Here is a 26916-nt window from a genome sequence, read left to right on the forward strand (position 1 = left end):
AAACTGTTACCCCTTGTCCTATCTCTACACTCCCTGATAAAGAGTCCCTCCCCATCTTTCCTGTAGGCCCCCTTTAAGTACTGGAAGGCCGCTATAAGGTCTCCCCGGAGCCTTCTCTTCTCTAGGCTAAACAACCCCAACTCTCTCAGCCTGTCCTCATAGGGGAGGTGCTCCAGCCCCCTGATCATCTTTGTGGCCCTCCTCTGGACCAGGTCAAGCAGGTCCATGTCTTTCTTATGCTGGGGGCCCCAGAGCTGGACGCAGTACTCCAGGTGGGGTCTCACGAGAGCAGAGTAGAGGGGCAGAATCACCTCCCTCGACCTGCTAGCCACACTTCTGATGCAGCCCAGGATGCGATTGGCTTTCTGGGCTGCGAGCGCACATTGCCGGCTCATGTCCAAATTTTTAATCCACCGGTATCCCCAAGTCCTCTGCAGGGCTGCTCTCTCTCTCTCTACATATATATAGATATAGAAAGCCTGTAGGAATTGGGAGCCATAATTTCTTGACTCTGACTTGCTGGGTATCATACTGATTTCAGTATGAAACTGAAAGTGGAGGCAAGGAGATGTGAGGCAAGGAGGGTGATAGGCTGGGTGGGAGCATGCAGCTCTTAGAGGGGTGGCGCAGTGTCAGTTGTCATTATGTATTACCAGTTGAAGCGTGGATTGGGGGATTATTTTTAATAAGACTGGCTTTGCTGGGCAAGAAGAGGTTGTGTGTTTAGGTGTATTTATTGTGATGCTGCTCAAGGTGACTAGGAAACTGTACAGGAAGGACAATTTTAAACCCGTGGTGGCTTCATCATGTTAGGAACTGCCCTCAGAGGAGAAACCCAAGGGACAATGTTTAACAAAGTGGCTTGCCTGAGGTACAGGAATCATTATAGGGAAATGAGGAACATGAAGTGTGTTTTGGTTTTTATTTAAGTTGTATAAAGGCAGTCATGAGGTGAGGATGGATGGATGCTGTTGACAGCATGGCCTTACTTGGACTGAAGAGCTGCTGGCAGGTTGGGGAGCAAATACGAAGCATGCTTCTAAGCTGCTCTACTTGGCACATGGGAGCCTTATGAGGAGATATTAGGTAGGTAAAGCTATTACATTAAAACTTCAAGGCAGCTCAGTCACCGTCTGGTGCCAAATAGGCGCGTGTGTGTGTTTCTAAGTCGGGGAGAGGGCCAAGAAGAGAGGCTCGCACAGGCGGCCTGCAGCTGGGACGAGCCTCTCCCAGCCCAGGCGCGAGCGAGCTGGGAGGCGGCCCCAGGGTAGCGGGGGCGCCCATCTTGTGCCAGCCCCGCCGAGGTGCCGCGAAGGGCGGAGGACGAGGACGACCGCGGCAGCACTTCTGCCCCCGCCTCCCCCGTGAGCCGGTCCTGCTGTGACGCCGCGGCGAGCCGCACAGGCGCAGCAGCTCCCAGCGCCTGTTGTATCCGGCCGGCGCCTTTTCTCTCTTCCCCCCTCCTCCCTCTCCCCGTCCGTCCGTCCTTCCTTCCTTCCTTCCTTCCTTCCTTCCTTCCTTCCTTCCTTCCCTCCCTCCCTCCCGGAGCCGCCGCGGTCGGTGCTGCCACCGCCGCCGCTGCTGCTGCGCGCGCCCTCCCTGCCCCCTGTGCGCCCGGCCGGCAGCACCTCCGATCTTCCCGGCTGCCCCATGAAGCGATGGCAGCGGCCAACTTCGGCAAGATCCAGATAGGGATCTACGTGGAGATCAAGCGCAGCGATGGTCAGTGGGGCAGGGGCGGCGGGAGGGGCCGGCCCGGCGGAGCGGCCGCAGCCCCTGGCCGGGCGCCGCGGCCTCCCCGGTGCGCGGCGCGGGGGGGCGGGGAGGGGGCTGTGCGCGGGGCCCATTGTGTGCGCGGGGCCCATTGTGTGCGCGGGGCTCATTGTGTGCGCGGGGCTGGGGAGCGGCCGGGCCTGGCGCGCGCTGCGGTTGTCAGGGGAGCGCTCGCGCTTGGCGGCGGAGGGCGGTTGCGCGGGGCGCGAGCGGCGGCCGCCGCTGGGGACGGGGAGGCTGCAGCAGGGCGGGGAGGCGACGGGGAGGGGCGGCGGCGGCGAGGTGGGGGGCTGAAATGGCGGGGAGAAGGGCGAGGTGGATGCGAGGGGGATGAAGCAGGGATGGGCTCATGGGGGAGGGGAAAACGGGACAAATGTGGGGTGAGCAATGAGACGTGCAGGGTGGCTGTGGATGGGGGTGATGAGGTGATTTGGGGGGGAGAGGGGCGTGGGTGGGGAGGAAAGCCTGGGGAGGTTTTGGCGGGGAGGTGGGAGGGCCTTAGGGGAGGGGATGAGGTGATGGACGGAGGAAAGGCCTTCAATGCAAAGTAATAACTTCTTGTTTACTCTGGCGTATGAGCCGTGTTCTGAAAAAATGACACAACAGTATGCTCTGACAGAAATGCCTTTGGACGCTTCCATCATTTGTCAAAAAAGCTTGATGTTATTATTTCAGATGTTCCTTATGATTAAAATATAAGAAGAGTACTTGCTATTTATGCCCATGAGTTGTTATTTCTCCATTGGGCATCCAGTGTTTCTCATCTTGCCCAGCATCTCTTGATGGGAGGATGTATGGTGCTGTCTAGAAATACACGTGAATAAAGGAAGTGTGTGTGTTAGGTTTAGGGTACTAACTCTTCATATTTATCTGGAAGGAGAGAACTGAAATGGGAAGTTCACTGACTGAATCAATAGCAAGTCACTCGTGACTTCAGCTCTTCAATTTGAGTGGGAATATGTCATCTGTTCTTGGCCTCTGTGAGATCTATGAAGCCTACTAAACAGGGGTGGGGTTCTGCTGGGATTTTCTGGAAAGTCCTTTTATTTTTTTTTCTCCAGGGTTCAGGAGCTTGCTAAAGAATAAGCAGATGTTTTTAAGGGAAGAAAGACCTGGAGGTCAAAGGCACTGAAGTTAGTGTGGTTTTGTCATGAGGCAGGAAACAAGTGGCCAACAAGCTTTATGCAGCTTGTCTTCTCATGTCCCATACTGCAGTTCAACCCTGCAATAAAATAATGGTCAGTGTTGGCTGAACACTATATTGAACCTAACCCCTCAATTTGTGCTTAACAGCTTGTGTGTCACGTGAAGAATCTGATAGGTCTGGCAGTTATTTGCATAAATCCTGCAGATCTCTGTCTGAGGTTTCAGGAAACCTCACCGTAGCAACTTGTAAAACTGTTTTTTCTGAGGCCTGTGTGAACTTATAATAAATGTTACTGTTTGTTTTGTATGCCTTTGGAAAATAAGGCATGAGAATGCTTTGCTTCTTCCCCCCCCCCGGGTTCTGCTCACTTCTAATGTCAGAAGTGAGGACAGTAACTCTTGAACATAACAATACTTATTTTCATTACTGTTAATGGTTTACATATTTTGCTGTATCACTTACATATGTGATGCAGCACATTAAATATATTACATATCAGTAATATACTAGGGGGATGCCTTCACAGCAGTTGCTCAAACTATAGGGTTTTGAGCATTTGTGTTAACTTGGTCCTTATGTGAGCAACTGCACTGCAGTGTCATATCAGAGTTAGTGGGTCCTGGTTATTGAGAGGTTTGCTTGTTTTTCATTGGGACTGGAGGAGGAGATGCTCCGTTATGGCTCAGGCTACTGCAGTGTTCTGTCATTCTCTTCCCAGTAAACTGTAGGAGGAACTGTCCTAGGTATGTGGAAGGGAGCATTTTGAGAAAGATATCGAAGGACAGCCAGCACTAGATTGCATTTAGATTGCATTGCCTTTCAGAAGGTAGGTTTCCAACCTGAGCTGTGGTTGCACAGGCAATCGAGATTGATCTAGCTGCTTCTAACACGGGGAGGTCTTGCTGCCTGTGCCTCTGTCAGCTGTGTTGTTCCTACAAACTCTCTCTCCCATCCAGTGTGGCCAATGATTTTTTTTCTCTGTTGATTTAATACATTAATTGATGATTTGATTCACTAAACACAGTAGAAAACTTTTGGATGTCCTAGTTTTCTGCAGGATTAGTGAGTTCAATTGACTCGGAGGGATCTGTGACCACAACAGTATCAGTGTATAGGAAATGCATGGCCAGGATGAAGTGGAGGTGAGAAGTATGATCTTCTGGTTCAGTAACAGTGAGCTACCTGGATCTGCTCTACCCAGAACTATATCCTAGGTAGAATCAGGGCTGTGTATCATACCAGCTACCCTAGGCTGAAAGCATGATTAAAACCATTTAAGAAACTTTTGGAGAAAGTGGTGTGTTGGTCTGGGCTTTTTTTCATATGTTGTCTTGTCTGTAGTAAGTCCTTTTTTAAAACTAAATATTGTTTTTGAGATGTAAGTATAATAATTCTTTAAAAATTCCTTATTTACCTGTTTATTTGCTGAATCCAGAGAAGAATAAAGTTTTAGTTTGTTAATCGGGTCATTTGAAAAAGTATGCGTTTTTTCCCATCTGTCCACCAGTTATGTTAAACACTTTTCTGAATACAGAGCTTTATTAATTCTAGATAACTCTATTTTTCTTTAAATAAAAAGAAAAACTAACAGAATAGCATTTTTTTTGGTGAAACATCACTGTTAAAAGTCATACTTGTTCATTACAACAAAATTGCAAAGACACGTAGGACACAATAAATGTGAGAATGTGACCAGAACATTCTGGAAAGAAGTTACATATTCTGTCATTTTGACAAGTTCTAATTAGGTTTAAGTGTTTCATGAGAGATTTCTTATAGGACTGAATAGAAAATAGATGTTGTACAAATGAAAGGCATTATTAGAACTCATGGCCAAAAACACATGAAAAACAGTGTTTGGATAAAACCCAACATTTTCAAGGACTGATGCTGCAGAGCTTCTTGCTATGTATCTGTTTTCTTCTCAGTGGGTAAACATTGGTATAAATGTTGTCTAGAGTTGCAGATAATATTTCCAGTTATAATTGGAATAACTAGTTATGTTCATGTAATGTAAGAGCGTATTAAGTCAGCTAGTTTGGCTTTTATAATAATTTCTGATACTGAAATTTACTACTTATTTCAGTATAATTTATGTATGTTGCTTGAAATATGCCTTAGTAATCTATCTTGGAAACGGGGAAGAACTCGTTTGTTTTAGGTTGTGAATTGCTAAGAATGGACTGCGTTTCCAGTCTTGAAAAATGTGCCTTATCACACGGAAGCTTAGGGAAGTAGAGAGGTGGCCAGAAGGTACCTGTGAGACCTGCTGTAATGGTGTTTCCTCCTGTCCAGAAGATGCTCCTTGTTGAGGTCTAAATATGGGCATTTGTCTGTTGATGAATTCCCTTTACTCAAATAATAATAGCCCACTGCTTTACGTGTGAACTTATACCTGTATCTCCACTTCTTGTGCATTATCCAGTTAATGATGACAAAGACCTATACAACTACTTGGAGAAAGAATATCTCGCTTTTTTTTCCAATCAATTCAGTCTTTTGCTGAAATAGGATAAATCTCTCATGCCCTGCAGCCCTTTAGTAGGCTGATTAGTGTTTTTCCTTTACTTTTTCAGTCCAGTTGTGTTCCGTCCATTTCCTCCTCAGGTTGTTCCTATTCTCTCTGTCTTTGCAGATCTGAAATACTACCTAGAAGGACAGAGAAATTAATTATATATTTGCTCATTTGGAAAGCGGGGGGGAATACAGTTCTGGTCTCACTGTGTCAGAAATAATGTAACAGGCATGAGGAGAAGGGATGTTCTTGTAATTGGAAGAGTGACTGAAGATTTGACAGAACTTCCAGGAAGGGAAAAATGGTGAATTTTTAGGGATTAACCATCAAATAGTGTAAAAAAGAAAGATCATGAGTTTGTGCCCATTTTTTTTCATAATACAAGAACAGGAGAACTGTCAGTGTTTGAAAGAGAAAACTTAAAACTGATAAAGGAGAATAAACTAGGTACAGTTATCATGTGGAGCTTGTTACCAGAGGAGATGGAGGCTAGAAGCATAGCAGAATTTTAAGAAGGATGTTGATGTGGATGGTAGGAATATCCAATTTTACACTAAAAATTAAAAAAATACACCAGCAACTGTAAAAGGTAGTTTCTGTTCTACCTGAGTCTGTAGTTTAAATAACCTCTAACTGACAGGAGGTAAGAAGAAATCTTGTCTGTGGCTGTGTTATTTTGTAATTGCCTACTTAAGAATTTTCTTCACTTGTCTCTGAAGCAGCTGGAACTGGTCACGGTCAAAGATAATCCATCTAGTCCAGAAACCTACTGGCAGCTCCTCTCTCCTTAGGCTTGCCAAAACATCATTTGTAACTGTTTCACCTTCAAACACAAACAAGACTAAATTTTTGTAACGGTAAGGGCTGTAATTTTTTTCTTTAAAGCCCAACTTCTGTGAAATTGGTTTCTCAGAGTTGAGAGGTCTGTACCATCCTCTGTCTTCTGGGTAATCCTGTATGACGATCTTGATCTTTACATACAACTCCCAATAGCAACAATGATTTTATAGAAAGGTAGAAGGTATAAGGATGCTATAAAAATTCTGTTTCAGGTTTGAGTAGTCACCCTATTTTACAAGCTTTTGAGGGTAGATTTAAATGGTAATGTACTTTTTCTCTTTCCTTTTGTGACATACATCTATTCCTTCCCTTTGATTAAGACTTTTTTTTGTTACCACATTTAAATCATTTGACTCAATTACCTAATCCCTATGTAAGCCATATGGACACAATGTGTCTTTGTCCTTCCATAGTGGACAGATCACACGCAGGGTTTCAAGTCTGCTATTGCTGGTCAAGCTAATGGGTCCAACATTTAGGCTTACTTATCCAGTGTAGGTTCTCATATTGTTACATCTAGAGTTTCTGGGGATTGTTGGTCAACACAGAAGCGTTGACCAGGAGGATATGTTAAATTTTCTGTGTCCTTTTTCAAATCACTTTTTAAGTGTTCAGCTTTTGTTATGCAGTAAGTGTATTTTCACTGTAACTTGCAGATTCTCATATATTTATGTAGGCCTTCTGTATTTTGTATAAATAGCTTTTGAATGACAAGAGTTGAAGTCCTGATCTTCAGAGAATCTTCTCATCTTTGTTCCATAAGCGTGTTTAATACAGCATTACATACTGGCAATAATGTCTTTAGAGCTGTATATGGCTACTAGGGTTACACAGATTGTATTACATGTTTTTTCCCCTCTCATCATGTTATGGGGGAATCTATCCTTTATTTCTGTTTGGTAGGTAAAGTTATTGCTCTTTCCACCCACTCTCTATAATGGCCTGTTGCCTGGGCTCAGTTTTACTTGTGTTTTCTTCTTATGGCTTTATGAACTGAAGACTTTGCCGTGCTGCTGCTTGGCAGCATGGCACCAAGCATGGCTTCCCACCTTGCTGAGGTGGGAAGACCCGATAAATCGTTGGGAAGAGGTCATGTCTGACTGAAGAGTAATGTCATTGCAAAAGTATCTCTTTCTATTTGCTCTAGAAGATAAATTACATCCACTTACTGTAGGACAATGTAGAGAAATGAGTGAACAGTATGAAGTATTTAGCAGGTGAGCTCCTTTCCTGGAGCACAAAATCTGTAGCATTTCTGTTGGCTTGATCTGTGGAATGTGCCACTGTGATTTTTTTTGTGCTTGAGAAATAAGTAACAGAATGGAGTAAATTCGCTTCATTGCGGTGTTCTTGTTTAAGTTCTTCCTTTGTAAACATTTACTGCTTATAAAGTTTGATTTGTCTTTTTTAAACTTTTTTCCCATCTTATTGTTTGTTGGGTTATCTTGTCTTCCTCACCATACTGTATGGCTGGACTCTTGGGATCAGAAAGAGAATGCTGTGGTCAACCTGTTGTGAACACTAAAATATGGTGTTCACTATAAATATTCACAATATGTTTAGTCATAGAGGAAAAGAATGCAATGACTTTTGATAAATTAAAGGTTTATGTTAACTTTTCAGAGTTGAGTTAAGTTAAATTTCTAACATAATGCAAAAAGTAAGATACAGAAGTCCACAGTAAGGACTCCCAAGCAGTCTTAACTTTGTCCAGTAGTGAGAATGTGTAGTAAACAAAATATATGGTCAAGCATGATGGTGTTTGTAATTTAAAATTAAAGAGATTTTAAGAAGACATTGGCTTTTAATAATCAATTTCTCATAATGCCTCTGTAGCATAGTTAGAGTTATTTAGAAGCCTAGATGCTTTCAGTGTGTATTTCCAGATGTAGGGTAGAAGGTTTTTATGGAGCTGTAATACATTTTTTGCTATTTCTGTTCATCTATTTCAAAAACATGTACAAGCTTTCAGGTATATGAGCAATTCTTTTTGCTTGCTTGAAAGCTTATCTATGTTTTCCAGTTTTACCACTTGTGTCTTTTCAGAAGTGAATGTTTCCTTGCATTTCTTTTTATTTTTTTGGAGGGAATAGTTACAGTTCCTTCTAATGTCATTTTTTTAAACTTGCTTGCAGTTGTATATTCCAAACCTTCAGGATTTATTGTGACTTGGTATTTGGGGTTTTATTTAAATTGTTCTCAATACTGAACTGAACATAGACACTAAAACAAATGTTCCTAGCTACAGTGTTTGGACCAATATTTCCTGGGTTTTGGTAGAGATTTTGATACTTGCTTAAGACTGTTAGACACTCATCGTAATTAAGTTAGCTACAGTTAATTTTGACTATTGGTGTGATTCCACAGCTGTTTAAGATGTTTAACTCTGGGCTGCTTTTGTCTGTCCACTGCATCAGTGTTAGTTTTTAGTTAAATGTGTTGGAGGGAAGTGAGGGAGGGAGGGTAGGGAACTCAAACTATGGTAATCTAGATGTAGATTGTCTTAAACTGCTGTTAGTTATATCCGTGAACCTGTTCATATTGTATATGTACAGGCACATGCACTGTTTCTTCTTTTTCTGTCCTCATTCCTCTCCTCAAAATGTTCACAGTTGTTATACTGCTGTTTGAGTACTATTTTTTATTTTCACTTGAAGAATTAAAAAGCCTATAGCTCTCTCTATAGTGTTCCCAATAGAGAGATAGACAGGTGGTTGACATGATTTTCCTACAACTTTGACCTCTGTAAAGGGACACTTTGAATTCTGTAGTAAGTGTTTAGCTATGAGACAGTACTGACTGTGTCTGATACCCTGGAAATGTGTTTTGTGCGTATCCCCAGAAAGTATCATGATAAACAGGTAAGTTGTGGCTTAGAACATCCATAAACCATTGATTTACTAGAAGACGGTGAAGTACACCTGCCATGTTAAATGCTTTTCTAAAGTGGAACCACTGTTGGAGTCAGAATACAGGGCTAGATCATCTTGTCTTGTGCCACTCTCTGTGCCTTGGAATTGCTCCTGGGAAACAAAGCAGCTGCAGGTAGTTCTCTGGAAGGGTGTTACAAAGATGGCATTGCCATTTCTCTGTTGAAGAGTGTTCTGTGGAGTTACTTTTGCTGTCTTTGAATTTGGTCATTGCTAAATATGTAAAACTAGATTTTACATCTGTTAGACAAAAGGTAATAAAGCTGTGTGAAAAATTACATCAGAATTGCCTTTCCTGGAAAAGGGAATGAATTTATCAGACTTATGCTTTTTTTTCTTTTGAATGTCTATAGTGCACTGAATCATTTACATGAGCAGAACATATCTAGAAGACACTTGATAACTCTACTATTACAGTCTAAATTCAGTTGTTCTTTTAATTTGCTAGGAACCCAAGTTAATTTTAGAATTGCTTAGTTAAAACAAGTAAGTAGAGGTTCTTGAAGATAATTCTGTATAACTGTGTGTTATAACCAAAACTTCATGACATTTTTAAAAATGTGAATTATTAGTTAGATTTAGTAATTAAGCCACTTGATCAGTTTTTTCTTTTTTTTTTTTGGAATGGGGTCTTGTTCAGCAACACTGAGTCTGATCTTATATTTGACTCTTGAAAAAGAAGAATGAGGGATTTTGCTGCTTAAAGGCTTAAATGGAGGTTTTAATTTTGTTTTATTCAAATAATACTGCTTTCAGTATAGCTTATTGTTTTTACCTAGTGGCAGTTCTGGTTGCATCAGGCATAAGTTGCTTTCAAGTTTCCCAGACTTGTAAAGGGACAAGTCTGCTGCATTCCTTCTGCAACGCCGACTCTGTAAAACCTAATTGTCCAATCCCAAGCAGTAACAAAGTGACTTCAAGTAACTTGCATATATCAATAAATCTTTGACTTTGGTTGCATTTTTATTGGTGGGTGGTCATGCTTTTCACATAGGGGAACGTTATTTGCTTTCAAGTTATCAATAATCCCATTGAAGCTTTGTCAAGTGCAAGTTTGAGTTTCTCATGGCTCCCATCAGGCACTGAAAGCTCTGTGTAATTCCAGCTATCGGAAGTGTGAGTATTTTCAGTCTCTTCTGTTACTTACAGGATAGTATGTTAAGAGTTGCCTTCAATGGATGAACACAATGAATGTGTATGTGAGTGGAGGGAGGTAGAGCACGAGCTTTGTTTAAAGCTTTCTCTTTAGAAGCAAGGTACGTAGCATACTTGTGCCCTTGCAGAGTTTGGATCTAGAATTTTTGTTGCACAGTGTTGCACATCTTGCGATCACTAAAATGTGTTACTTTCCCCTTGTGGCTGAACTGCATAAGGAGTTTGAGGTGTATTTCCGACGGATCTATAAAAGTGTTTGCTAGAGATGCAGGTATGCATAATGATGTGGTGATGAGGATCTCTGGCTCTAGGAAGAGGGCAGTGGAAATGAATTAAGTTTAAAAAGCACATGTACACTTAGATTTTGGAATACTCCAAGTTTCTGATTCAATTTTGGGTTATGTTTGCATGTTCTTCTATACTGCATTTATGAATTGAACTTCCCAGTTAATCTTGACATTTTAATAGGATAGGAATTCAGGTGGTGATGAATGAGGTAAATATAAATCACAACCTGATGATTTTTAAGTTACAATAAGCTTTCATCAAACCACAGAGAAGAACTCTGGTGGTGATTGGTGGCTGTCTTGGTCACAGTGACCACGAAGTAGTTGAGTTTCAAATCGCTGGCGATAGGAGAAAAACTGCCAGTGAAACTTCGTCCCTGGATATGGGGAGAGCAGACTTTGGGCTGCTGAAGGAGTTAGTTGACTCGCTTAGTGGATGAGGGAAAGGCTGTGGATGTTGTTTACCTGGACTTTAGTAAAGCCTTTGACACCGTTTCCCACAGCATTCTCCTGGAGAAACTGGCTGCTCGTGGCTTGGATGGGCGTACTTCTCACTGGGTAAAAAACTGGCTGGATGGCCGGGCCCAAAGAATGGTGGTGAATGGAGTTAAATCCAGTTGGCAGCCGGTCACAAGTGGTGTTCCCCAGGGCTCAGTTTTGGGGCCAGTCTTGTTCGATATCTTTATCAACGATCTGGATGAGGGGATTGAATGCTCCCTCAGTAAGTTTGCAGACGACACCAAGTTGGGCGGGAGTGTTGATCTGCTCGAGGGTAGGAAGGCTCTGCAGAGGGACCTGGACAGGCTGGATCGATGGGCCGAGGCCAATTGTATGAGATTCAACAAGGCCAAGGGCCGGGTCCTGCACTTGGGTCACACCAACCCCATGCAATGCTACAGGCTTGGGGAAGAGTGGCTGGAAAGCTGCCTGGGAGAAAAGGACCTGGGGGTGTTGGTCGAGAGCCGGCTGAATATGAGCCAGCAGTGTGCCCAGGTGGCCAAGAAGGCCAACGGCATCCTGGCCTGTATCAGAAATAGTGTGGCCAGCAGGAGTAGGGAGGTGATCGTGCTCCTGTACTCGGCACTGGTGAGGCCGCACCTCGAATCCTGTGTTCCGTTTTGGGCCCCTCACTACAAGAAGGACATGGAGGTGCTGGAGCGTGTCCAGAGAAGGGCAACGAAGCTGGTGAAGGGCCTGGAGCACAAGTCTTATGAGGAGCGGCTGAGGGAACTGGGGTTGTTTAGCCTGGAGAAGAGGAGGCTGAGGGGAGACCTCATCGCTCTCTACAACTACCTGAAAGGAGGTTGTAGCGAGGTGGGTGTCAGTCTCTTTTCCCAAGTACCAAGTGATAGGACGAGAGGAAATGGCCTCAAGTTGCACCAAGGGAGGTTTAGATTGGATATTAGGAAAAATGTCTTCACTGAAAGGGTTGTCAAGCATTGGAATAGGCTTCCCAGGGAAGTGGTTGAGTCACCATCCCTGGAGGTATTTAAAAGATGTGTACATGTGGTGCTTAGGGACATGGTTTAGTGGTGGACTTGGCAGAGTTACCAGTTGGACTTGATGATCTTAAGGATCTTTTCCAACCTAAATGATTCTATGATTCTATGATTCTAGTTAGTAAGGCCCCCTGGGAATCTGCTTTTGAATGTATTGGGGTCCATGAATGCTGGTCACTTTTTAAGAGCCATCTCTTAAGAGCAGAGGAGCAGGCAATTCCAAAGTGTCAGAAGTCAAGCAAGCGGGGCAGAAGGCCGGCTTGGCTGAGCAGGGATCTTCTTCTACAACTTACGTGGAAAAGGAAAGTGTATGGACATTGGAAGCAAGGACAGGTGACACGGGAGGACTACAGAGATGCTGTTCACCACTGTAGGGAGAAAATTCGTGTGGCCAAATCTCTATTAGAGTTCAAGCTGGCCAGCACTATGAAGGTGTGCTGGTTTTGGCTGGGATAGAGTTAATTTTCTTCATAGTAGCTGGTATGGGGCTATGTTTTGGATTTGTGCTGGAAACAGTGTTGATAATACAGGGATGTTTTAGTTATTGCTGAGCAGTGCTTACACAGAGTCAAGGCCTTTTCTGCTTCTCACACCACCCCACCAGCCAGTAGGCTGGGGGTGCACAAGAAGTTGGGAGGGGACACAGCTGGGACAGCTGACCCCAACTGACCAAAGGGATATTCCATACCATATGACGTCATGCTCAGCATATAAAGCTGGGGGAAGAAGGAGGAAGGGGGGGACGTTCGGAGTGATGGCATTTGTCTTCCCAAGTAACCGTGACGCGTGATGGAGCCCTGCTTTCCTGGGGATGGCTGAACACCTGCCTGCCGATGGGAAGTGGTGAATGAATTCCTTGTTTTGCTTTGCTTGCGTGCGTGGCTTTTGCTTTACTTATTAAACTGTCTTTATCTCAACCCACGAGTTTTCTCACTTTTACTCTTCTGATTCTCTCCCCCATCCCACTGGAGGTGGGGGAAGTGAGCGAGTGGCTGTGTGGTGCTTAGTTGCTGGCTGGGGTTAAACCACAACAGAAGGACAACAAAAAGGGCTTTTTAAAATACATTAACAGCAAAAGGAGGATCAGAGATAACATTGGTCCATTACTTGATGAGGTTGGTCACCTCACAAATAGGGACGTAGACAAAGCAGAGATGTTTAATGCCTTCTTCACCTCTGTCTTCAACACCGATGATGGGCCCTGGGACCCCCAGAGCCCTGTGTTGGAAGACTGTGATTGAGGGGATGATAAACTCCCAGCCAACTCTGAACTTGTTCAAGACTTGCTGCTCCAGCTGGATGCACATAAGTCTATGGGGCCCAATGGGATTTATCCCAGGGTACTGAAAGAGCTGGCCGATGTCATCGTGGGACCTCTCTCCATTATTTTTCAACAGTCCTGGGAGTCTGGAGAGGTCCCAGTTGATTGGAAGCTGGCAAATGTCCCAGTTTTCAGGAAGGGTAAGAAGGAAGACCCTGGTAATTACAGGCCTGTCAGTCTCACTTCAGTGCCTGGTAAAATTATGGAGAAGGTTGTTCTGGGATTTATTGAAAAACACTTGAGAGACAATGCAGTCATTGGTCATAGCCAGCACGGGTTCATGAGGGGAAAGTCCTGCTTAACCAACTTAATTTCCTTTTATGACAAGGTCACCCATCTAGTTGACCAAGGGAAGCCAGTAGATGTGGTTTTTTTTTTATTTTAGCAAAGCTTTTGATACTGTCTCTCACAGTATCCTTTTGGACAAAATGTCCAGCACACAGCTAGACAAGTCCATAATACGTTGGGTGAACAATTGGCTGATGGGTTGGGCTCAAAGGGTTATAGTAAATGGGGTTACATCAGGCTGGCGGCCAGTCACTAGTGAGGTTCCCCAGGGCTCAATTTTAGGGCCAGTGCTCTTTAATGTTTTTATAAAGGATCTGGACGCAGGAGTCGAATGTACATTAAGTAAGTTTGCCAGTGATACTAAACTAGGAGGAGCTGTGGACTCCCTCGAGAGTAGAGAGGCCTTACAGAGAGATCTGGATAGACTAGAGAGCTGGGCAATCACCAACCGTATGAAATTTAATAAGAGCAAGATTCTGCACCTGGGACAGGGTAATCCTGGTTATACATACAAATTGGGGAACGAGAGGCTGGAGAGCAGCCCTGCAGAAAGAGATCTGGGGGTTTGGGTTGATGGCAAGTTGAATATGAGTCAACAGTGTGCCCTGGCAGCCAAAAGGGCCAACCGTGTGCTGGGGTGCATCAAGCACAGCATAGCTAGCCAGTCGAGGGAGGTGATTGTCCCACTCTACACTGCACTGGTGCAGCCCCACCTCGAGTACTGTGTGCAGTTTTGGGTGCCTCAATATAAGAAGGACATCAAACTATTAGAGTGTGTCCAGAGGAGGGCGACCAAGATGGTGATAGGTCTCGAGGGCAAGACTTATGAGGAGCGGCTGAGGTCACTTGGCTTGTTCAGCTTGGAGAAGAGAAGGCTGAGGGGTGACCTCATCGCAGTCTACAACTTCCTCAAGGGGGGCAGCGGAGGGGGAGGTGCTGATCTCCTCTCTCTGGCGACCAGCGATAGGACACCAGGAAATGGTATGAAGCTGCATCAGGGGAAGTTCAGATTGGACATTAGGAAAAGGTTCTTCACTGAGAGGGTGGTCGGTCACTGGAACAGGCTCCCCAGGGAAGTGGTCACGGTACCAAGCCTGTCAGAGTTCAAGGAGTGTCTGGATGACGCTCTTAGTCATATGGTTTAGTTTTAGGTAGTCCTGCGAGGAGCAGGGAGTTGGACTCGATGATCCTTATGGGTCCCTTCCAACTTGAGATATTCTATGATTTTAACTAAAATATTACTCAAAGTTTACTTATTGGTTTGAGCTGGAGCTTTTAGAACCTTGTTAAGATAAGGGAAAAATACAGGCTTTAAACTTGTATGAAACTAAAGGCTTCTGGCTTTTAACCAGGAGCAATAGTTGGCAGCTCTGTAATAAAGTAATGGTAAATATTCTTACTAAATGTAATATTGTAAAGTAAGGGAAATTAAAAAAACCAACCAAACAAAAAAACCCCTATTTGACAGGATGGGTGATAAAAGGCAAATGGTACCAGTTGAAAACATCTTTAAAAGGGGCTGGTAGAAATTTTCTGTGATGCAAGAAGCTATTGTTTCTAGGCAGCTACTGTCAGCTTCAGAGAAAGCAGAGAAAATCATGAAAAGGATGTCTCTGCCATTTATTCAAGCAACAAACAAAATGAGAAAGGGGGAAGGGAGGGAGAAGACTGGCCAAGTCATCTCAATGTTTTAGCAGAGGGTATTCACCACAGTATTTGAATCCACCACAATCTTAAATCCTGTTGTAGAAAAGCTAAAAAAATTCAACAACCACTAAACCCCAATGCTGTTTGAAAGAGATACTTGACTGAATCTCCCTTTGCTCCTACATACCATAACTGTATTGAAATTTATACTGAACACAGAGGACTTTGAGCTGTAAAAATATATAACAAAGGATTCTGGAGAGGAACTTTCAGAAACAGTTTTAAAATATTTTAAAGAAGCTGCCTGCAAAATTGTTTTAAAGGACTCCCAGGAACTGCTGACTAAATGCGCAAGAAGATGTCAAATTATGTTCAGTTTTATGAAATTAAAAAAAATACATATAAGAAGACATTGAACTATTCCTATAACTTGTTTACAAGCTGTCAACTCATAGGAAAGATGTGAATGTCATTACCAGCAATTGAATGAAAACCTTCACTTACACAGCAGCAGTGTGTGATAGAGGACAGAAAATACTATCATGGCATACATTAATGTCTTGTTCTCATTTGAAAAAAGTTTGCAGCTCTAATTGCTTAATCTTCCTCAAATCTGAGAACTGCAGGGGTTCATATAGGCCATGAAAGGGACCTGTGGGTGTTGGAAAACCTCGCGGGAATGTTGAAAATGGTTGGATTTTTGTTTTTTTTGTTTTGGGCTTTCTTTACACTTTGGAAGGGAGATTGCCTTGTGAATATATGACAAAATGAAGATTACTTTATGAAAAGTGAATGAAAACTTTTGTTTTTCTCTCTATAAGACTTTTACTGAAAATGGAGAATGTGATTTTTTTTTAAAAGCTTATGAAATGTTTCTGCATTTTTGGATGTTCCTCCCTCTCCTTAAAGTATGCTCACCACTACCATAAGAAGTGCCCCAGTGGATCATACTGATGGTTCATCTAGCCCAACAGCGGTAGGAGAGGCTATTTAGGGAAAGCAGGTCAGCCTTGTCACTGTCTGCAGTCTCATGCCTTTGTCATCCCCCAGTATCCAGAATTATATTTGGGATATTAGAAGTACAACTCTGCCTAGTCCTATTAAATATCCATTTATAGACCTATTGTCTATGGATTTATTGAATTCCTCTCTGACCCAACTTACACTGTCTGCCTCCAAAACCTCTTGTGGAAGCAAGATTGGGAAGTTCCCTGCTTGCTGCGTAGAGAAGTACATTACTACTTTTATCTGCCTGAAACCAATCTGCCTTAAGAGACTGCTCCTAGTTTTAGCATTACAGGATTTGGTGAATAACAGTTTCCACTAATTTTGTCCTTTATGGTTGTAAAGCTCAACCAAATCCACCTGCAGCCTTTTCCTCAAAAGTGAGTAATCTCACCTGCCTTAATCTCTACTTGCTTCATTCTCTTTGTCGTCTTCATTGTCCTTCTTTTTACCTCCTCTAATTCCGCTACATCTTTTTTGAGGTGTGAAGACTAGTGCACACAGTACTTGAGATGTGGAGGCACCAAAGTTTTATTTATAGTTTAAAAATGACACTTGCTTTTATTCTCTAGGTTCCTGATGATGGCCAATGTTTCATTATATATGCAGCTGCATATTGAGTTGGTGATTTTAGAGAACTGTAAGTGTTAACTTAAGGATCTGTTACTTGAGTTGTAACTTCTAGTTCCAGTTTCAGCATTGTGTACCCATAAATTAGATTATTTTTCTCTGGTTGCCTTATCTTTCTTTTGTCTATGTTGAAGCTCGTCTGTCACCTTTTTGTGTACTCCCTTATTTTTGAGAGGCCCTTTTGAAGTTCCTCACAATTGTCATGGCATCTGACTACCCAAAAAACTGTCTTGCCAAAGGATCAGACCCCAAACTTGGTGTTATTCAGAGTGTAACTGAACATAAGGTTGGAAGATGGCGCATAAGTTTCTAGCTAATGTTTTGAAAGGCCTACATCATAAAAGAAAACAGTGCTTCGCTTTCCCAATCCCCTCCTTCATTAGCACTTGTTTGCATGTAATCTTCTTGTAGAGAGAATTCAAGTATTTCATGATTTGGACTGTTCTGATTGTGAATTTATCTTGCACCTCATTTTAGACTAGCATCCTGGTACAATGATCATTCTCATCGCATACGTGCTAGTTCATTTCCAGGCTCCCATCTGGAGTGAACCAGATGACCTACCTTCTATAGGAAACCTAAACTTCCTTGACTGGTTGATGAGAAGAGACCTGAACTGCATTGTTTTGGCTATCACTGCTCAGACAGTCCTGCATTTTAGTAGGCATCGCACTTTCAAATTCTCTTGCACATCCCAGGACATGCAGCACATGCTCCTGTTTGTGCTCTAAAAGCATCATAGTGGGAGGCTGCAATGTAGTTTTCTCACTTTTGTGTAGGTCAAAATGAATAACCATAAAAAATTAAGAGGTCTTAGTGCTCTAGGCATGCCTCTTGGGACCACAGGGGTGCACCTGTACAAGCATTTCAGTTCAGATCAAGAATGGGCTTTGGACATGTATCTTCTGATCATCCCTTACATCCTTGTGCTATGCTTTAGTTCACTTTGAAAGTGGTCTTGGAGTACACTAAATTCCTTTTGGATGAAATTTAGCTGGAGGGTGCACTCCAGAAATGTATGTGATGCGCTCCAACAAGGGGTGTTCAGTCTGTGGCACTAGACCCCCCCAGTCCCCTCCAAAACATGTGGTGTGAATGTCAGATCCTCAGCACCACCTGCTTTGCTCTGCAAATCTGCTCCTGTTGCAGTATGCTACTTGCTACCGTAGGCACAGCTGAGGGACCTGGGCTGCAAGCACCAAGTGCTGTAGTTGTGAGCAATGTGCCATGAAAGGTGCTGTCCCAGGGGTGTTGTGGACACGAGCCAGCCCATACCAGTTGTCCTAGGGGTTCTGTCCCTGGTGTGGTGTGGAAAAAAGGCAGGTGATCTCCAGTACTTGAGTTTTTCTATTACAACCTAGTACTGCCTGCTGCTTGAGAATGAGAAGGTTGGTCATGGGTTATGCCATGTTTCGGTAAGAGCATGACACAATCTAACTTGACAGCAAATGATAGATCCTCGTAGGAGTTGCTTCCCCTCCCCATCAAAAAAAAAGACTGTTGCGGTACCCCAATGACAAAACCAGCATAACTCATAACTGAATAAAAGAATTTTAGGTCATGGAGCAATGAGCCATCATATTAACATCAGTTTTGGAAGTGATTTTAGCTCATCCTGCTTGATTTTGCAGTAAAACGGGGGGGGGGGGAATTACAAATCTAATTGAAGCACTCTAGGAACTTAAGTGCCTCAACTAAAAGAAGTAGCAAACAGTGGAGGACAGATACTGAAGTGCTTCTAGTCTCTGTGTCCCAAACTAGCGTCCTAGAGGTGGAGCAGGTAAATGCAGTGCTGAATCCTGGAGCTGAGTGCAGGATGACATGACCTGAGCTTGGTCCCGCCAGTGCGTCAGTATGGGAGAGGCTTTGCGCAGCATTACCGGTATCAACCCATTATGAAGGTCAGTCATAATTTTTTCTGAATTTCAGTAAAATGTTTCGTAGAGCATTAAAAATTATTCAGATTAAGTTTAATACAAGAACGGTAATGTATTTAAGACAGGTGATGATAGTGTTGTCTGAAAAGCAGATTCGTGCCCAGCGTGCAAGTAATCAATTCACACACTCAGGAGAGATATTGTTTTATTCAGGCCTGGGTGCTCGGTGGACTTGCCACAAATCAAGCACACCTGGTCTAATCACTTTTCTGCTTATATTCATAATTCTTATACATATTCTAATTTTCTCTTATACATATTCATTAAATTTCTGAGAACTAATTATAATATTACATCATCCTAGACACATGCGCATTAGAGTCTTTAGGGGTCCTCTGATGGTCTTTCAGGGTCCTCTGGTGGTCGTCGATAGTCTTCCTCACAGTGTCCTTTAGTTGAACTCAGTCTTCACGCATGCTCAGTTTTAGCTCCTGGCTTAATTAGCACATCTCTCATTAACACAAACTAGCACTACCCTCTTATCTATTCTAATCAAGATACAAGGTTAGCCTCCCTATCTAATTTACGCAGAATACTAAGTTTCAAGGCCTTTTCAAGGCCTTTTTTATCTACTATATGTCAGATCTGTCCATTCACAAAGTGTTCCTAGCCATCTGCATCATTTCAACCAAAGAACTATATATCTCTTCATTGTTTCTCCATATTTGATGTTAAACCCTGTCATATATCTCTTCACTGTTTCTTTCTTTCCTTATAAGGTTGTTCTGTTTCCGTGGTTACTGCTCACTGGAGCCTAACAATGCTTCCAAGATACACAATTTATCTACATACCTACAAACACAACACCTGCTAGTTACCTAACTTTTAAGCAACAAATCTTAAATGAACAGTATAAAATAATAGGTACTGTAACAAACTGTATCCACTACATCAATAGCGTACCTAATAATTTCTAATAGTGTGCCTTCTGGGATCAGTTTTGGGACTGGCTGGCTGTTTTTTCCATCCATTATAGTTATTAATTCCTGGTCATAACACAGAAAGTAACATTGTTCTCAGGAAACTTCATTACTATGCTAGAGTGGAAGTATCATCTCTGTGGAGATTTATATCATGCGGGAAGATTAGGAAATATGGAATGAAACAACTGGGGTAAAACATGGCACAAAGTAAATGTGCTTTTGCTATAAATTGGGAGATCATAAACTGTAAATGACAGGAGAAAATTCTTGATATTCTAGTTAATCACAAAATAAGTGTGGACTACCAGGGTGAAGTGACAAGGGGAAAAGTGAGTGCAATTTTAGAATTACTGTAATTTGGCAGTGAGTGTTCCTGTGGAAAGCAGTGTGGAGCCCATGTGGGATATTGCACCTCGTCCTGGTTGCCAGTGTTGGAAAAGGAGATACTCAGACTGAAACAGGTACAGATAGGCTCACCATTCTTGTACATGTGTCTTTATACAAGCCATAAAAGAAAGCACAGAGTACTAAATGACTGTGAACACATGTAATCTGGAAAAAAGTTTGTATATGTTGACAGTGAGGTGCTAGTGCAACTTTCTGGGGTGAATAGCAGAGGCAGACCACTTAATAACATAAAGGTGAAATGTGTTCGGTTTATAGGGGACTTATGGTAGTATGTATTAGATATGATTGGACAGGTGCTTCCTTCCAAATATCTTTTTCTGTGGCTAAGTTATATGTGGAGAACTTCTCTGCTCTTAAAAATGATAGGTTCACTGGCATGGTACAGCTGAAATAACTTACTGATAAATATCTAATTATCAGTGCATCTGTTGGCCATTGTGATGTGATACTTCTTTATTAATTGAGCTGCTTTAGAAGGAAGTCTCCTCTCTCGCTTTGACGCTGACACCTACAGAAGCAATATGTAGCTGTAGCTTCCGAATGCTACGGCAGTGAGATACTCTTAACTACATTTTGTGAAGCCAGTGGGCTGACTGCCATTGATTTCACTGGCAATTGAAGCTTCTGAAACCAAATAAAGGGAAGGTGTTTTATGAGGAGCTCACTAATGTGAAATAATGCACTTTGAAATGTGCTTAAAAGAGTATTAGCTCCCCACCCCCAAAAGAAACTGGACCTACCTTGAAGGGAAGTAAAAAACAAAGTGTTCCTCTAACTGGGGAAACTTGTTTTGAATGTAAAGGGAAATTTTAGAGATTGGCTTGGAAAATGAAAGGTCAGCAGAAAAAAAACAGTGAATTGCAATGTGAAAAGATTGGAGATTTAACAATTATTAGAGAAGCAAAAACTGTGACAGCAGCACTGGGATGCAGCTCTAGATAACTTCTTTAGAGAAGGTGCATCAGTATAGACAGCTAAGAAGTTCAGCTAGACTGAGCACGTCGAATTATAATTTAGTGGTTTGGGGCTGGGGGTGGAGGGTGTTGTTGATGTTGAATGCAAGGAGGACCGAAAAGTTGCTTGTGTCCTGTTTGCTGTATGAAGGACATTAAATGTGCTCTTTGTATTTTGAAGCTAAATATTATACACAGTTCAGTGGCATGTGTGAGCTCCCCCCCCGCTTTTGTTAGTGGATTGTCAGTAAGATCTGTGAACTTTGTTTTTCTAAAGCACTATGTTTGATTGGTTTTTGCACAGAAATTAGATACATATCTTGGATGGGGAGTTTTCTGAGTTTGGTAGCTTTCTAGATGGGGGCAAGAGTAGATTAAGTTGGATTTTAATTCAAAACTGAAATATACAGGCAGATATGAGAAACTTGATTTGGTTAATGTTAGTTTCTGTTCTCAAAATTCCTGTCTGTTACATTGTAGAGGTTTATGGAAATCATAAAATGCAGTTGTAACAAGCTTGTCATTTGAAGGACTTGGGTGTTGCTGTGATAATTTAGAGAATAAAACAAAATGACTTGGTAGCTAGGGATCATTCACAAAAATAAATATTAAAATATATCTTTAATTAAAATTATATGGATTTTAAAAAAAATATTTAAGAACTTGCTTTAGAAATATGGCAGGTACCGTGTATGTTTAGTGACCCATTTGACAGTGTGATAACACTATAACTAAGGCAAGAGACGACAATAAGGAAGGGTGGCATGGCAAAAATGAAACAAACAAACAAATCTATATGATAAAGTAAAACAAAACTAAAGCGTAACTGTGGTAGATACAAAGAAAATAAAAGGCTAGTTGTTTATGGATAAATGAAACTTTGAAAAAAAATAAAATCAAGCATGTTTAGTGTGGAGAAAGAAACATCAGTCACTAGTAACTTCCAGTTTTTCCTTGGGGGGATTAGCAGCAGGACTGTCTGTATAGTGCAGGGAGAACCATAACAAGCGCTGATTGCATGAATAGGGACGTCGCCACGGGTAACATTGCTGGAGACACTGAGCCTGGAATTCTCTTTTTCCTTGGGTTTTTTTCCTGAAAGTTTGCTATAGACATTGTTTGGTGGGTAAAGGATTCTTTTTTCCTCCCTGAGCTCTGAGAGCAGGAAAGTCCTTCCACCAGAATTGCCAGAATTGGAGCCTGTAGCGCAGGAGACAATTTTCTGGACCATGGTAATTCTGGTAAATGCTGCTTCTTCTCGTGTCTCTCCTAAACATAGTTGTTTGGTTTTTTTTAAACTTGGTGTTTGTATTCTGTTTAAAATAGAGTGAAGAAAATTCTACTTTTCACAATTTTAATTTTTTAATATCAAGTGGCAGAGGGTGAAGGTCAAGCATGTCTGGGTGTCTCTAGATGAGATAACATTCATGTTAGTCCCTCATGAATGTGATTAGGAAAATCATGGCTATTTCACAAATGCCCATTATAATCCTTTAAGGGATGGGTAGCTTCTGTTGCAGTGGTCATTCTCAGTGAGGCTCTGTAGCAGATGTTAACTTGTACTATATTTTTGATTCATCTGTGAAACATCTACTGTTGATGCATTTAGAAAAACTAAGTGCTTGGCTGACCAGACCACTGCCTGAGCTAATATAACACATTTGTGCTCCTAAAGAAGTGGCAAGTTCAGAGGATTTAACATAAGCTGTGAGTTTCCTTTACTGAATGTTGGGTCCATTTACATTGCCATAGCCTGGTCCTGCTAAAAATAATTGCCTGGGTTTGAGCTGACAAGGCTCAACTATACGATCAGCTGATCACCATCAACTGTATGATGGTGATAGGTTAATGCTGCTGGGCAGAGTCCTGCTTCTGTTTTTGGGGGAGGAATGAGAGGGTCATAGTGGAAATTATGAACCTTTCTTCTCTATAGCCTGATCCAGAGCCTGTGTGTAAATTTTTAATTATTACGGCTCAAAGATATTTCTAAGACTTCACAAAACTTTTGCATGAGAAGTGTGAGTACAGTGTCTTTTGGGGCCAGAGCACTTTAATTATTTGGAAGGGTGGGGAAGGTTGTGGTCTTTTCTCAGCCTTATTTCTTGAGTCACTTAGGAGAGCGCAAAGTCATTTGAGTCACATGTCAGCTAATGCTTTAGCCCAGACTGTAATTTAAAAACCACCAACCCATATTTAACACTGATAACTTAAGTTTCTGAAAAGTATTAGGAAGATGAAAAGGCCATGGTTTTAGTAGTCATTGATCACTGCTACAAAATTGTGGTAGTTTCGAGAAGTTTTGCAGGTAGAAAATGTTCAGTTTGCTTAGAGGTAAGGATCTAAGTACAGCTTGGTATTTCTATCAGTTGCCATTGCTGCCTAGGTTGAGCGTTAGTCAAAATGTTTGATTTAGCCCTGGTTATTTGCTTTTGCTACTGCTTCCTAAACTTTTTTTCTATACCAAAAGCTAGCCTAGGAACTCTTACAATAGAGGGGATTTATCTGCTATTTCTGCAGATATTTATGCTTGCTTGCTTCTGTTTGTCAAATTTTCATAAGATGACTAGGAAGAGAGGGAATGGAGAGTTTCTATTCTTCACTTGTATTGATAGGGGTGAGAATATTATAACGTATGTGTATTTAAGGTAATTGTAAAGTGATGGCTTCACATACATTTGTGTTGTTTTACTGCTGTATTTGCAGCAATATTTTCTGCATGCTCTAGTTGGAGATAAGCCAGATGCCACACACTGTATGACAGAACTTATTTACACAAATAATAGCCTTTTCAAATAACTTCTCTATTAGTTTTGCGTTCTATAGAAATGGACCAACTTCCCAGAAAAAGTTTTGCCTGTGATGTGAATTCTAATCATGTGAGGAGAGGCAATAAAAATTAAAGAAACGCCGAGTGAAGAATTGGTGTATCAGCATTATGACTCTACTTTCTTCTTTTGTTTTTGAGATGTGTGTGAAGATAGTCTTTCTCGAATCACTTGTTCCTTTTTCAGTTTGTCATAACGCATGTTCATGTTTACATGAACATGTTTACATTTCAGATTTTGATACCAACTCCAGAAAATGCACCTGAAATCAGGGACATTGCCTTCAACCACTCTCTGCAGATTGATTTGGCTCTTATGCTTTAGCATTTGCAGCTTGGTCTTGCTTTATATGCTAGACAAGGTTTATGCCAGCCTAATTGTTTGCTGGCATTCCTGAATTTCACAACTGCTGTATTCAGCTGTGTACTAGAAAAATATAATGGAATACTGTTTGTGGAGAGCAAGAGGCAATTATAAAGATGTATATGTGCTTTCTGGCAGTTCAATAACATGTAAACTTTTAGTAACACATAAAGAATTTTGAGGAACAAATTGTATGGGTATATTGCCAGTTTAAACATAGTATAAATTTTCTATTTAAGCTGAGAATATTTGGAAGATGGACATAACTTTTATTTTTGTTAGTGTTTTTTTTATTCAGTCCTGACTTTCTTGGCCAGGGAGCAGATAAAGTCTGGCACAGAGATGGAAGATTTATTGTGATTCTTTTGTTACGGCATGCTGGCTTACTGTGTTTGTGAGAGGATTCAGTATTTTCTATTTATTCATCAGCCTGCTTTGATCTCCTTTCACTTGTTACAGCAAAGATTAAACCTTTTTTTAATTATTCGTTCTCTGTCAAAAGTAATAGAGCACAGGAGCAGGTAATAGGACTTATATGATGGCTCTGTGACTAATACAGTGTCACAGGCTGTGAATAGTGCTTTTCTTCAAAATTTATAAAATCTGTTAACATGCAAAAGATTATTATAGCATTGTATAACATATGTTTCTCTAAATTTACATTTTTCATATATCAGTTTTCTCTTGATTCCGGATTGACAGCTGGGCCAAGCATCAAAACAGTAGCAGAAGATTATACCAATGTAAACTTGAAGAGTCTTCCACTTCCCACAGTGCTGAAAACTTTTTGTGTCCTTGCGTCCCAGCATGCTGTTTGTAGAAGTGGCAGAAGTGGCACTGCTACAGGAAGAAAAGTGGCTTCTGTTGCTACTTCGCTAACAGACCAGATAGCTAATTGAAACAGTTCTACGACAGAGTGTTCTTGCACCAAATTAAGTCACTAGAGGTTATTAAATGCAGAAAAATTAATGGAGAGGTGTATTGAGGACCTTGCACAAAGAAAACTTACACAAAAATGCTCGTCCAAGGAAATGAGGTATGGGAACATCATGCTCAGTGAGTCTGCTTCAGCCCAGCTACCAGCAGAGTTCGGGCACGGTCCTGAGGGCAGGATGTGTGCCTGCACAATGTCATTTGGATGAGGGGAAATAGAGGAACGCTTGTGCGCGGAGGAGAGGGCACGGCTGTGATCCCTGCCTGTGCATCTTCTGCTGGCAGTGCCTCGGTGAGGAATTCAGGCCATCCCTGCAGTGCACACAGCTGGGGCACCTGGGAGAATGATGCTCAGGAAGCACAAATGGAAGGGTTTATTCAGACAAAATACAGGTTGGGGAAATAAAAACTAGCAAATGCTAGAGGAAAGGAACCAAGTGAAGCAAAGGGGGAAGGTGTTTTTTTTGTTTGGTTGGTTTTTTTTAAAGTAAAAAAACCTACTTAACCTTCTTTAGTGGTGGACTGAATCTTATGCTTTAGTCAAGGAGAAGTGCGGAGGTTAGAAATGTGTATGTAATGTACTGTTGCCAGTGAGGTAAGCACCGCAGATGCAAAAGCAGCGCTACCCAGGGGTGCTGACAGCTCTGCGAGTCCCCCCATGTGCTATGCTTTGCCTGAGTTTCAGTTAGTCTCTTCCTCTGCATGTTATATTAGAGTACACAGATTTGCTGTTACCTTCCATGACGCTTCCCTGTAGCCTCTCTTTTTTGCTTAATTTTAACTAGATGTGAATGTTTAGGCAGCCTTTGCAATAAAAGATATATTAACAGTATACATCTGTTACTTGCGCTGTTAGGTGAGATAATTTGGGATACCAGTTAAGGTTTTTTCTTCCTTTCTGTCCCTCAGCAGGCCCTAAGAGGCTTAGACTGTATAAAAACATTAACTTTGGAAAACTGTCAAATTGTGACTTAAATGGCTGAAACAGAAGTTTGAAACAGTCGATGGAGGAGAAAACTGGGGTGGATTTGGGAGGTTGGGAGATTTAGGAAAGGAGAAGAAAAGATGCAAGGTGGAGACCCAGACAAGAGCAGATGCGTAATGACCATGCTGTGTTTTGCCCCTAAGCGGGTGCCCAGCAGCAACAGAGTATGCACGGACTGTCCAGGACAATTGGCTTGTGCTTTTGGAGCTGCACGTGGCCCTTGGGCTCCTGGGGGATGGCTCAGGGCGGGTGCTGAAGTGTGGTCTCTGGGGGGTGGCTCAGGGGCGGCAGGCAGGTGGGACGTGCTGGCATTGGAGGAGTGGATTTGTCTGACAGTGCTGCAGGAGGAGATGCGCACTGTGGTGCGTGGATGTGAGAATTACCAGACTGCACTCGTCCTGCAGAGCTGCTGGGGAGCTGTGTCGGTGCAAGGTGAGCTTGGTGGGACTGAGGGTGGCCTGGTAGAGACACCTGCAGGGGCTGCTGTGGGTGTGTGTGGGCTGCAGGCTGCAAGATACAAACAAGTTAAAATTGTGAGGTTTTCAGGGAGTC

At 42.2% G+C, this 26916-nt stretch overlaps 1 protein-coding gene across 1 annotated transcript in view; it reads left to right on the top strand.

Moving 5' to 3' along the window:
- Nucleotides 1-1658: 1658 nt before the first annotated feature.
- Nucleotides 1659-26916, top strand: part of LOC142075120 (kinesin-like protein KIF2A) — a 79584-nt gene continuing 54326 nt past the window's right edge. The window contains exon 1 of the mRNA XM_075136147.1: nucleotides 1659-1722. Coding sequence (XP_074992248.1) covers nucleotides 1659-1722 — 64 coding nt within the window. The remainder of the gene's footprint in view (nucleotides 1723-26916) is intronic.

Source organism: Calonectris borealis, chromosome W (assembly GCF_964195595.1).
Source record: "Calonectris borealis chromosome W, bCalBor7.hap1.2, whole genome shotgun sequence".
NCBI classification, from domain to species: domain Eukaryota; kingdom Metazoa; phylum Chordata; class Aves; order Procellariiformes; family Procellariidae; genus Calonectris; species Calonectris borealis.